General features: G+C 50.5%; 2 protein-coding genes across 2 annotated transcripts in view; one reads left to right on the top strand and one right to left on the bottom strand.

Annotated features, from left to right (window-relative positions):
- Positions 1–6,410, top strand: part of pak6 (p21 (RAC1) activated kinase 6) — a gene marked incomplete at both ends in the record, with an annotated part of 7,519 nt that extends 1,109 nt beyond the window's left edge. The window contains 7 exons of the mRNA XM_084482355.1: positions 1,558–2,280; positions 2,990–3,529; positions 3,868–4,001; positions 4,851–4,977; positions 5,335–5,460; positions 5,567–5,701; positions 6,243–6,410. Of these exons, the coding sequence (XP_084338481.1) occupies positions 1,558–2,280; positions 2,990–3,529; positions 3,868–4,001; positions 4,851–4,977; positions 5,335–5,460; positions 5,567–5,701; positions 6,243–6,410 (1,953 nt within the window). The remainder of the gene's footprint in view (positions 1–1,557; positions 2,281–2,989; positions 3,530–3,867; positions 4,002–4,850; positions 4,978–5,334; positions 5,461–5,566; positions 5,702–6,242) is intronic.
- Positions 6,411–8,599: 2,189 nt separating this feature from the next.
- On the bottom strand, positions 8,600–10,264 carry ankrd63 (ankyrin repeat domain 63; the record flags this gene model as incomplete). The annotated part of the gene is made up of 1 exon (XM_084481712.1): positions 8,600–10,264. The coding sequence occupies one exon, from the start codon at positions 10,262–10,264 to the stop codon at positions 8,600–8,602; it is 1,665 nt and encodes a 554-aa protein (XP_084337838.1).
- Between the last annotated feature and the right edge of the window lie 3,337 nt (positions 10,265–13,601).

The raw sequence follows: 13,601 nt of genomic DNA, 5'->3' as shown, positions 1-13,601 counted from the left end.
AGGCACACCAACATTTTCCTTACAGCCAGGATATTATTGGTGCAGTGCAATATAGGAACTATGGTGTCAGCTCTTAGGCCAGATTTATGGCTTAACGGCGTCATCAAAGTGATATCAGCAGCACTGCACACACGGACACGTGCGCATGCACGCACACATACACACAAATGCGCGCACACACACACACACACACACGCACACACATATGCGCCGAGAGCAGGGAGCCTATTAACACCGGCTTCCGAGCATGACATTATAACCTGGCTTATTTTTTTTTTCAATACCATAAGATCGCGGTGTAATTATCAGACACGCCATGTCCTGTTCTATAAAAGAAAAAGAAAGGCCGCACAACGGATGGCGATGGCGCGTAGACACGGGAGGCAATTATCGTATTGTCTTAAAAAAGAACAGAGGGCCGCACTGAGGCTATTACCGCCTGGCTCAGAGGCACCGGCAGTGGGTGAGGTGTCAGCTGACCCCGGCCCCCCTGTGTAGGAGGGATGGCAGCAGACCAGTGGAGCGGGGGACAGGTTCTCTTCAGCCACATGCGGGGGACACAATGATTTAGTAGTATCACTGACCGAGGACGAATCTGACTAGACGTTCGCGTTCAGCCCCACCGCCTGCCCGGGCCGGTAATGTCCCGTACGCACACGGAATGCGCACGGGCACACACACACACACACGTTGGTGCACACACACACACACACACAGACACACACATACACACACACACACACACACACACACACACGACTGTGTGAAATTGACTAAATCGACTAAATATATATTTTTATAATTTTTCATTATCATATATACAATTAGATGTAGATATGTGTATATATATATATATATATAAATATATATATATATATATATATTTATAGAGACTAATTGTATATATTAATATATATAATATTGATAACGCCACAATATAATTATTGACAGAATTGTTGTAATACTACCAACATCCCAGTATTAAGAACAGCCAAATTTTCCAGCTCAATATTGACATCCTTCAACAGACTACCCAGTATCTTCCCCGACCCCTACAAGAACACCCTCCATCTCAGACGTGTTTCGTTCCTCTCTGGCAGGACCACATTTAGCCCCTGCGGTCGTTTGCGTTTGTGCTTAAAGATCCTAATGGCGTGTGGCCCGCTGATTGCGTCAATGCGTTTGCACTGCGGTATCTGAGTTGTGAGCAGGAGACTGCGTTAACGGTCTCTCTAGTGTCTCTTAAAGTGCTTTCCACTCGGCTGTGCTCCGTCTGAGTGTGTTTGCACAATAAGCCACGGGGGAAATAATTCTGTAAAGTCTGTGACATTCCGGCACCACAATAAAACGTCCTTCACAGATTTTTCTCTTCTTCAGAGTCTAAATTTAACACAGCGCCCCGAGCACCATGAAGGCTCCATCTTCACCCTTCCACAGTTCCTTCCCCGGGCCCGTTCCGATCCGTGAGCTGAACGGAACGTGAACTTCAGCGCACGTGACAAAACATGATTGAATTAGAAGTCTGAACGCTCCCTCCTCTTGTTCTGATTCTTTCAGACCATCGTGCGCGGCAGCATGATCGGCCACGGCGACTACATCACGGCCATGATCAACGACATGAGCCGCCTCTCCGTCACCAGCTCCAACTCCCTGAGGAAGCACAGCCCCTCGGCCAGGAAGAGGGCCCAGTCCCTGGGGAGGCTGGGCGAGGTGAGGGAGGGCGACAACTACCAGTACGAGGGCCTCGCCGGGGACGACGAAGAGGACGACGATGAGGAGGACGACGAGGACGACGAGGACGACGAGGGGCAAGGGCATGCGTCCCGGCAACGCTGGCGGAGCAGGAACGTCCACAGCGAGAGCAACACGCCCCACCTGGGCATGAAGAAGAGCGTCACCCTGCAGCCCAACGGCATCCTGTCCCGAGCCAGGTCCACGTACGAGGTGGGGGTCAGCTCGGTGGAGAGGCCACCCCCGCCGCCCGTCCAGGCCCAGCCCATCCATGCGCCCAGCTACGGGGCCTACATGAGCCCCGAGCTGGGCAGCCCCCAGGGGAGGGTGGTGTGGAGGAGGGACTTCCAGCTGCCGCCCAGGGGCGCCCCGGCAGGTCAGCGGCCCATCGCGTGCTTCTACAGCCCGGCCATGGTGCTCCAGCAGCAGATCCCCCGTGGGGATCAGGGCCCCATGCACCCTGCCGAGTTCGCCCACCACCCCAACCTGCCCCTTTACATGCCGACCCACAACAGCCCCGTGCGGCCGTACTCCTCCTACGACCTGAAGGTGAGACCGGGCAGACCCCCGCCGCGGAGAGCTCGCTGGGAGATCAGCGCACACTTGTGTATTCCGCACACTCACGCGTCACTAACCCGTATGATGGAGCTGCACTCTCTGATGATGCGATTTGCATATACATACTTCAGAGACATTTGCATATTATTAAAACAACACATTGTGTTTCAACGTGAGTTTCTCTATAAGCTCTGTGCTGACTGGGCATCTTCCGCCACTAACCAGCAGGCTTCTCAGCCCCATACCCGAATACTATCCTTTAATCAGAGCAGTGGAAACGTTTAATTGTTGGTTATAAATTACAACGTCGGTTTATGGGCTTAGTGGGCTTGTAAATGTGAGGAAATGCTTTGTTTGGCATGAATTCAGAGGGTGAGCGTGTGTGTAGGGTGAGGGAGCGGGGACGGGGGACGGGGGAGGGGTGTTTGAGGCCCCTACAGAAGCCTCTGTATATGGAGCATGGCATCAGGTGGAGTGGATGCACGGTGGGACTGAAGGACATGATTTACATTCACTTAGAAAGCAGAGCATGGACACCAGGCTGCATGCCAACTCTTTAATCTCTCCCTCTCTCTCTCTCTCCTTCTTTCTACCTCCAACTCTTAACCCCCTCTCTCTCTGTCTCTCCCCGTTGCCTTCCCCTTTGTTCTACCTCCATCTCTCTCCCCTGTCTCTCTCTCCTTCCCTCGTCCCGTTGCAGGGGGAGTCCATCGTGAGGTACCACTCTGGCTTCCTGCCCACGGGCACCAGCAGCCCCCTGGTGAGCGGCGTGCGGCCCCAGCGGGCGGTGCGCTCCTCCGCCAGCTACACCCTGGGACTCTCCCCCAACATGGGCCACCTGAGACCCAACGGGCCCGAGACTTTCCTCAGGCACTCGGGCTGCCCCACCAACCCCCCGTACCCCAGGCAGGACAGCCCGTCCCAGCCGCGGCCCTCCCCCACGGGGTCCCTGGCCACCAGCCCCCCCGGGGCCTGCTCCCCCGCCTACAGACCCCCGCCCCACCCGTCGCCCCGCCCCCCACCAGACCCGCCCAAGGTGACCCACGAGCAGTTCAAGGCGGCGCTGCAGATGGTGGTGGACCAGGGGGACCCGCGGGCGTACCTGGAGAACTTTGTGAAGATCGGCGAGGGCTCCACGGGGGTGGTGTGCATCGCCCGCGAGAAGCACAGCGGCCGGCAGGTGGCGGTGAAGATGATGGACCTGCGGAGGCAGCAGAGGAGAGAGCTGCTGTTCAACGAGGTATGCCAGGGCCGGGTCCAACACACACGCAAGCGCACATGCACACGCACGAACACTGGGATAGGCCTATAAATATCTACCACCAACAACCTTGCATTCTATGACCTCATTTGCAAATATGAATCCGTCGATGTATTGCGCCTTGGGTTTGTTTATCGTTTCGTGTCCCATGCGTCGCAGCTTCTACCGCTCATTAAATTTCAGCCTTTAATTTATGACTCGACATGATTACCGCCGCAGCGACTACAGAGAACGGTGATGGCCCGACTGTGATGAGCGATATCGCATCTCGCTGCAGATGTGATGTTGACTGTGGTTGTCACGGGTGATGTTCGCAGGTGGTCATCATGAGGGACTACCAGCACAGAAATGTGGTGGAGATGTTCAAGTCAGCCCTGGTGGAGGAGGAGCTGTGGGTTATCATGGAGTACCTGCAAGGTGGCGCACTCACCAATATTGTGTCTGAAACAAGGTAAGCTGCTCAGACAAAATGGTCGTCGTTTGAAAACAGTGATTGGTCGCTTATTTGGTTGACTGGCGGGCGCCAATGCGTTATAATAAGGGCTTAGCTGTTATAATGTACGACAGCCACTAGGGGGTAGTATAACACCAAGATTGAGATCGTGTTTTTTGTACGCTCCATTACATAATTCCCTCGTCTTAAGGAGGACTGAGGTCAGGACATTATCTTAGCGCAATGGCAAACGTCATCACTGAACTACGTGAAGTGCCATATTTCTGCTCAATTATAACGCCAGCAGACAGCAATCATTAAATAAATTTCCTCAGCTTTTCAATATCTAAATATAGAACAGTAATCCAAAAAGCTGATTTGAATTTAATTCAGCAGTTATGGGTTTAACTGTATGAATAAATCGGATCTATTTGAGAGGTATTAATATAGAATTTAAAAACACCCACTGCTGGGATCTATACTCGAATACTAACTAGTGTGATTATAATGTGTGCAGCACTCAAGTAATAATAATAAGTCTAATAATAATTATAACAATATAATAGTTATGATTGTATTCCTTCCAAAGGCCTTGAGCAACAAACTATTTATGTAAGGTTTGGCTCTCGGTTCTCAGCAGTTGTACATAATAAATTGTCTGTCAACTGGCTTGCAGCAACCAGAATGCCTGTGGTTTCCCCTCCTGCCTCGGAGCAGTTTATTGTTCCCTCTAGTTCAATGCTTTTTGTCAGCAGAAGCAAACTACTGAAATATTATATATGCTAATACAGAATGACTGTGTGTGTGTGTGTGTGTGTGTGTGTGTGTGTGTGTGTGTGTGTGTGTGTGTGTGTGTGTGTGTCCCAGGCTGAGCGAGGAGCAGATTGCCACAGTGTGTGAGGCTGTGCTGCAGGCGCTTGCCTACCTCCATTCACAGGGTGTCATCCACAGAGACATCAAGAGTGACTCCATATTACTCACATTAGATGGAAGGGTACAGTAAATCTCTCTCTCTCTCTCTCTATCTCTTTCCCTCTACCTATATTCTCTCTATCTCTCTTTCTCTCTCTTGCACGCTCTCTCTCTATTTCTCTCTTCATGTTTCATTTTTCGGATTAAAATGTTCTCTCTCTCTCTCTCTCGCGCTGTCTCTTTCTCTCCCTCCCTCTATCTCTATTCTCTCTATTCTCTCTTTCTCTCTCTCTTGCGCACTCTCTCTCTCTCTCTGCATTTTTTACATTAAAGTGGTTCTCTCTCTCTCTCTCTCTCTCTCTCTCTCTCTCTCTCTCTCTCTCTCTCTCTCTCTCTCTCTCTCTCTCTTTCTCTCTCTCTCTCTCTCTCTCCGGAACAGATCAAGCTGTCAGACTTTGGCTTCTGTGCCCAGATCAGTAAGGACATCCCTAAGAGAAAGTCTCTGGTGGGAACGCCCTACTGGATGGCACCCGAGGTCATCTCCAAATCCCCATATGGCACTGAGGTGAGCCAGCAAATACTAATCACGACACTGACTGACATGGCGAGTAGCCAATAGGAGGGCGTGTGTGTGTGTGTGTGAAGTAACGACCTGGGCTCGCTCCATCTAGGTGGATGTGTGGTCTCTGGGCATCATGGTGGTGGAGATGGTGGACGGAGAACCCCCCTATTTCAGTGAGACCCCAGTGGCGGCTATGAAGAGGCTGAGGGACGAGCACGCCCCCACTGTGCGGAACGTCAGCCAGGCACGTACCGTACCAGCTGCCCGGGGACACGCACGATAGACACATGATAAATGTCCACTCACAGCATTATAGTTATATCAACATAATCATTTTCACTCCGAGATCAAGATTGTTTCTACTCCCAGTTGTCTGGACGGTCTCCCGTTTTTGGTGCTCAAACCCTGCCTTCTATGTCAAAAAGGCAAAACAATAAAGTCAAATAAATACATCTTCTGACCGTCATGTTAGCGTCACTCAAACCTCCCTTGTACTAGCAGACGCTTATAGATAGTCTTACATTATTAATAAATGTTCACACAGTTGAACTATATCAGCTTGTTGTCTTGTGCGAGCAGTGACAACTACGGCGTGTCGCCATCAATAGGTGCCGCTATGTAATACCATACCTGAACACAAGGAGCACTAAAGCTCTATAAATAAATACAGGTAAAAGGGTTTACCCTATTAAATAATAATATGCTCGGTAGTAATCTAATCTAATCAGTAAGTAAGATTAGTAATCTAATCTAAGTTTTTCTCATGGTATGGGTCCGTATTCCAGATCTCCCCAGTGCTGAAGGACTTCCTGGACCGCATGCTGACCCGGGACCCTATGGAGCGGGCCAGCGCCACCGACCTGCTGGAGCACCCCTTCCTGCTGCAGAGCGGCTCCCCGCAGTGCCTGGTGCCCCTGGTGGAGCAGTACCGCAAGCGCATGTCCCGCTGCTGATGACGACAGCTCCCTGCTCCGGGTCCCAACCCAAACCCCACCCACTCCACCCTGGAAACCCCCCCCCCCCCGACCCCAGGCCTGAACTGGGGGGGTCTGAACCCCCTTATCCAGGCCCGGTACGGGAAGCCAAGACCTGGGGAAGAGATCCGATTGGGCTTGTGGTCCTAAGGGAGAGAAAAGCACTTTAGTGGGGGTGGACAGGATGAAGCATGCAATGCAAGACAGTAGCCTATTCCACCTGTCTCCCCGGCCGTTACAGTTGACCCCCGGGTGACACTCGGAGCGGACTCCTCCCTACAAGGCGTCTGTGGTGCCTATAATCAAATACCATCCGTATGCGAAATACGGGAAAAAAAAGAAAAAAAAGGAGTAGGCCGTGGGACGCTACTCAAAGAGAACATTGAAGAGCAAAGCTCCTTAGTCCTAGTCGTGAGTGGGTACCGTCTGTTACTAATACGTCTTCTCCCCACTCCCGGAGGGACCTTGTAGTAGAGGCATTATGACTATTAGTTCACCACCTCTGCCCACGCACTTTGTGTGTGTAGGTGTGCGTGCGTGCGTGCGTGTGAGTGTGTGTTCGTGGAGGACTGGTGTGACACAGGTGTGTCAGGGTGCCCTCCCTCTCCAGAGAGGCTGGAGGGGGAAACAAACTCTCTTTGCATGGCCAAAACAGAGGGCACACCTGGCCTGGATGTAAAATGCTTGAATCAGTGCGCCACTACTGGGACATTAGAGAGCCAGGCTCCTCTATTTACCATAATGAATCGGTAGAGACGGAGAGCCAGCTGCTGCCATGAGGCAACTGGACAAAATGAATCCTATCCCTTCCTTTAATATTTATTGTTATTATTCTTCTAATTCTTATTATCATTATTCTTTTACAAAGGATGTACGTCACGGTTTGTTTGTATGGCGTGCATTTGCCACGTAGGGTTCATTTCAATGTATGGACTTATGGACGTAGCAGAATACCTTGAATAGAAATACTGTACATGACACCCTGATGAAGATTGATGATCAACTGTAGTGAGTTCCGCTCGGATTGAACGTCACGGTTTTTTTTTCTTCATATTTTAGAATTGATGAGCTGTGTGTGTATGTGTGCGGCATGTGTGGTTGAGTGCGAGCATGGGTGTGCGCTTGCTCGTCAACCCTTCGCTTGTGACGTCCTACTCTTTATTGTCACTGACTTTTTACAAACCACAGGATGTGTGAGTGTGTGTGTGTGTGTGTGTGTGTGTGTGTGTGTGTGCGTGTGTGCGTGTGTGTGTTTGTGCACGCGACTGTGCGTGTGCGTCGTGTGTCCGTTTCCCCCTAGGGGTGTGTGTCTGAGTGTATTTGCATCGGTTTGCCTAGATGAAGCACACAGGCTTGGCGTGTGATGCTGCAGGAACGTCCACCAGCTGAGACACTTTGCACATGGTCTTTCTATATTCCCAACACACGGATACACGTCAACACCTTTCATGGATTTGTATTTCTATGTGGACCCTTCATACGAAAAAAGAGAAAAAGAGAGACTTACACATTATTTTAATTTTGTACGAACCAATAAATGATGCATATTGAAGCTGGTCCCGCCGTGTTGCGTGTGTGTGTGCTCATGTTTTGGATGATGGATGAGGAGGAGGATGCATAGTGAAAGCAGACAGGCTCCACCGATGCATGTCAAATAATTGCTCAGAGAAAAGGCTGCCATGTTTATTAGATATTCAGCTTGGAATAATACAGAGCACAATCATACAGCTGTAGTGGTACGGCGCGGAATACATACAAAAGTTATAGGATTTGTGTAAACAAAGATTGCGTAGCACAAAGTATACTTTAATACAAATTAACTCTATACAAATATATACATGTTAACAAATTACGATCTCCCTTGCTTACAAACCAGCATCAAGATACATGAAGTATAAATAATGCGACGTCTAGTGAGGATTTAGTATATATATATATATATTTTTATTGTGTTCATCACTGCCCGTTACGATGTAATCTGTAAAAATATCTATAGAAGAGTAGTATAGTACATGAATGCAATCAGCAGGTAATAATAGCAATTACTTAACCAATCAATGAAACACATCATCCATTTTCTATGTGCAGTAGAATAAAAAAAAAAACACAATGACAACCGTGGCAGCAAACCTAACCTGCTGCCTCCGCAGTCTCCCACACACACTCTACTAGCCCAGGGTGGCCTGGGAGCAGGAGCTGCTGTCAAACTCACACTTCACCCCGCTGATACTGTCCACGCTGGGCTGGCTGTTCACCTGCTGGTGCGAGAGCGGGAACGTCTCGGAGCGGGAAATCCGGCCCCGGCTGCGCATGGAGGAGAAGGAGGAGGAGGAGGAGGAGTTGGACGAGGAGCAGTCTATCACCATCCTCATGAAGTCCGGGGCGGTGAAGCGTCTCAGCAGCCTGGTGCCGAGCCCCGTCAGGCCCGCGCGCCCGTGCTCCGACGCCTTCCGGGGATCCCCCGTCTCCCCTCTGATGAAGAGCAGCTTGTTTCTGCTGCCGATGGCAGGGATGCTTCCCCTCTTCAGCTGCTGTTCCCCCCTCCAGCCCGGGCAGGAAGCCAGCTGGTCGCAGGCCTGCTCCTTCTGTGACCCGCTGGTCAGCCGCTCAGCGGCGGTCTTGCCGCTCAGCGGTGGTTTCGCCAGCGCGTTGGTTTTGTCGCCGTCGGTCGCCAGGCTGCGGCGGTTGCCCTGACACTCCATCTTGTCCATGAGGGATTGCTCGTCCTGCAGCGAGGCCCTCTTCAGCCTGCTGGCAGACAAGCTGCCGTCCCGCACCTCTCCCTGGTAGGACTGCTTCCTTCCGTTCAGGAGGTCCAAGTTAAACGACTTTGCTTTGCCCCAGAGGGGAAAGGCCTCCAGGGTCTCTCGCAGGGGGCCGTGCTTGACATCCGTCTGGCCCGGAGTTGGCACGGAGTTCATTGTTTTTGCGACTCTCAGATCTCTCAGCTGGCAGTTGTGGAGCTGTTTAGCAGTTGTCAGCACACTGTTATCTGCGTCCATCTGTCCTCTCTCGGCGTGGGGGGGAGCGTGCTGCTGGAGCCGCTGGTGGCTGTCCTCCGGCGGCTGGCCGGCGGGGCAGCTGAAGCGGTTCCACAGGCCCATGGTGTCCGCCGCCCTCAGCTGTCGGTGGAACACCCCCGGGAGCTGCTTCTGCTGGTCATCCTTGCCGCCGAGCTGCTTGGAGAACCGTTCCAGGATGTGGCGGGGCAGCCGGCTGGGCAGGTGGCCCTCCCCGGCAACCCCCAGCGAGGAGCACCCGGTGTCCGGCGGGGGGTCGTCCGTCCCGGCGGCCCGGCTCCGGCAGGGGTAGCTGAGGATCTGAACGCACTGGTTGTGCCCGAAGAAGCCGGCCACCTGCAGGGCCGAGTGGCCGGCGCAGTTGGTGCGGTCCAGCTTGAAGCCCAGCCTCTTGAAGGCGCGCACCAGGAACTCCAGCACGGCGGCGTGGCCCGAGAAGGCGGCGTACATCAGGGCGTTGTTGCCCCAGGCGTCCGCCACGTCGGGGTCGGCGTTGAACTGCACCAGCAGCTTCACGGCCTCCAGGTGGCCCATCTCGCAGGCGTGGCTCAGCCCCGTGCGGCCGTCCGCGTCCTGGAAGTTGACCTCGGCGCCCTTCTCCAGCAGCAGCCGGGTGAACTTGGCGCGGGCCCCGGGGTCCGGCAGGCGCACGGCAAACATGAGCGGGGTCCGGCCGCTCTCCGTCTTGGAGTTGATGATGCGTCCGTCCAGCGCGTCCAGGATGAAGCGCGCCAGGTGCACCTTGCCGCCGTGCATGGCGTCCAGGAAGGTCTTGGTGCCGGAGCCCTGCCGTAGGTCTTTGGGTCGCATCATGCTGCTGCTCTCAGGGGGGGGGGGACGGCCGGAGCGGATGGGGGGGGGCACAGATGAGTCTGAGTCCGCCGGGATAGAGTGTGCGAGAGCGGGCAATCGAGCGAGAGAGAGATGGACAGCAGGAGATAGAGAGAGGGAGAGAGCGTGGTGGTGGAAGAAGAGGCAGAGAGAGAGAGAGAGAGAAAGTGTCTCTGATGGCAGCAAGTGCGTTTACCCCGGAGTGAGTGTGTGGCGAGAAGCCGCCTGTGTTTTATACCTCCCCTCTCCACATGCCCTCCCCACGTTACCTAGGAAACAGTCATCCGAGGACCATTATGCAGCGACAGCATCCATTCAGCCCAAGCACTCGGTGCCTGGCGAGAAATATATGCTATTTGAACTGAAAAATCAGTCAAGGAGAACGCTGTGTGTCTCGGGGGTTAGAACCGCTGTTACCAGCTCACTTATGAGCAGTGATTTTAGATTTGTTTGAGAAAAAAAAACAATATGTATTTTTTCTAGGATGATAAAAAATACAGCACCTCTCCGTTCATTGAAGAAGTAATTCCGTGTTCAGGACTGTTTGGGCGATGGGAACGCCTGGCTGAGTAAAGGTTTAAAGAGACACTGCGTTTAGCTTTGAAGTCCAAACGTATTATAGGTGTGACAAAAGAGAGAGAAAATTAACATTTCTCTTTCTCTCATTTGGGTCTCATTCACTCTGCAAACGTTTTTGCCCGGTTGCCAATAGTTCCTCCCGGAATAATCAAACAGGGATATGTTTTGCCGGTATGATGTTAATAGGTCTGTTATTATCATTCACTTTTCAAGGTTTAATAATGATTAAAATAGTTGCCATTCGGGTAGAAAGGTTATTATTGTTTATTTAAAAGGAGGTCATTATACTCATCCTTGTTTTCTTTTATGTGAGATCATTGTTCGTATGGTTTATTTTTATCCAATATCAAGTTAATATGGTTGAGTTCATATATTAACATATTACATATTTAAGAGAGAGAGCGAGAGAGAGAGAGAGAGAGAGAGAGAGAGAGAGAGAGAGAGAGAGAGAGAGAGAGAGAGAAAGAGAGAGAGAGGGGGAAAGAAGGGAGAGGGAGGGATGAAAGAGTTGCCATGCAGCCTGGTGAGAGAGAGCTGCGTGCAACTTTGTTATAGATTCAATTGAACTCATGGGTATTGCAGCTGTAACCTCCTAGGGGTTTGATATGATCACGTGTAGCATCATGGATGGCTCTCCTCAGGAAAAGGATGCATCTGCACCACAGATGTATTGTCGCCTGCAGAGGTAGAATCCTCATTTTTTAAAGTCACACCAAAATTTAAATGGCTGATGTTTTCCCCCGAGGGTAACAACAACCTCCAACCGTTGTGAGTTTACCTTTGTCTTTAAACTGTAGCTATCTGGAAAAAAACATGCCAAGTCAAGACTAAAAATCAATCTTTTGAGGTACTTCAATTCCTTTGATAACACACATTAATGTACCCATCTAGATATGGTGTTTTGATGAATATGTTAGAGAATATTTCGATTTTGCTCGGCTTTAGTAATAATGATGACATTGTTTTTTCTCTGCCCATGGTAATAACGAAGCTAAACTCCTGCACTAATTAGCACAAAACATGCTTTCCATACCAAAGAGGCTGCGGAGGTGATGCAACAGCCCTGTCTCCATCACACCCTCATCTCACATTCATGAGATTCAGTAGATTTCTGCGAGACATAATTAAGCTTAAATTGGAGGAAGCGGGTTCGATTGGACTAACTGAACTCCCTCGTATATGTTTCCTGGAATGAGAAAGCGCTCTCCTCGTCAAATGTCACGATATAGAATATATAATCTCATTTTTAACCCTGAGATATATTTCCTTTCAATTTCAGCTATTCTTGGGTTTCTCTGGGACCGTTCTTGTGCTATGATTGGGCTGAGTCGTGTGTTCCCACCAGGAGGATGAGGAGGGCCTTTTAGTGTTTTCAGCTTGCGTTGGCTATTTCAGGGCCTGCTTCATCCAGGAATAGATTGAACCAGCTCGTACAGAACCCCTCACAGGGAGTCCAGGGGCTATACTTGAGTTATTGTGTTGGTGCCAACACTTTGAGGCTATACTGGTAATCGCTGTTTGTGCAGACATATTGCACAATGCCTTTCAGTGTACTTAGGAAACTGATTGCCCAAGATGCATCCTGAGGCCGGTATGTATTTCAATGTTCCAATCGGCTATTTTTAGAGACATATAATAATAACTGATTTGCTGTCCTTCCTCTTAAACACGTGCTTCATTTTATCGTTCTACTGCAGAAAATGTACTCGGAAATGTATTATCAAGTTTTTTCTAAGACAGTGTTTTGGGAGATTTCACACAACAATAATTGGAAAGATATCACGACCAAACATGACCCCCCCCCTCCATTTTCTGCATGCAAAGAATCACACAGGCTACAAATGAAACACAAGCGGCCCCTAGTGATTGTGAATGGTGCCGGGAGCGCTAACGGCTGCTAATGGGCCAGCTGCATGCCACAGAGCGGGGAGGCTAGGGTAAATACCTGATCACCCATTCAGCGTCGACCACCGCCGTCTCAGAATGCCTGATTAGAAATTAAGGTATGCGTGAGGTTAAGGCGCTGCCACCGCCACGCCCACATCGCGGCAACAAAAAAAAAATAGGAAGAAAATAAATTAATCACGACACTCCCTTGGGGGCGCCAATTAGTTCGCCACACCTGGTCCTAATTTATTTTAAGAGCAGAAGTTAGGGGCATTTGGGACTGATTTCAACAGGAAAGTGTGAATGCCTTTCAACATGTCAACATGCCCCCATCATGATCATCTAATTGGAGCACATGTGGGATTGCCGTGTGTCTGTGCTTCACCTATGCACCCACAACGGAAAATAGGATGAAGCTTATCTTGTTGTTACTTCTTCCTTTTCAGACCAAGCTTACTTAATGATAAGAGTACACACAGCCCCGGGAAGCCATGGAGGGCTCTCTCACCTAATGACGGTCCGCATCTTGACTTCCTCAGCTAAGATACCATTTTCCCAGAACATTTCATACTTTTCTTGGAAAGACGATATTGAGTGGCATCATCTCAGTTGGTGCACAAGCGTCTCCCATTCAACACACACAATACAAATTCACAAGAGGTCCTCTGGTAACAACATGGACCGAACCAATACAAATTTACAAGAGGTCCTCTGATAAGAACATGGACTGAACCAATACAAATTCACAAGGTCCTCTGATAACAACTTGGACCGAACCAATACAAATTCACAAGAGGTCCTCTGGTAACAACATGGACCGAACCAATACAAATACATGCACATTAATGCTGAT

The sequence above is a fragment of the Micromesistius poutassou genome (genome assembly GCF_964030765.1).
Source record: "Micromesistius poutassou genome assembly, chromosome: 17".
Lineage (NCBI taxonomy): Eukaryota > Metazoa > Chordata > Actinopteri > Gadiformes > Gadidae > Micromesistius > Micromesistius poutassou.
Note: the sequence above shows the minus strand (reverse complement) of the source record. Positions and strands in the feature narration are given on the sequence as shown.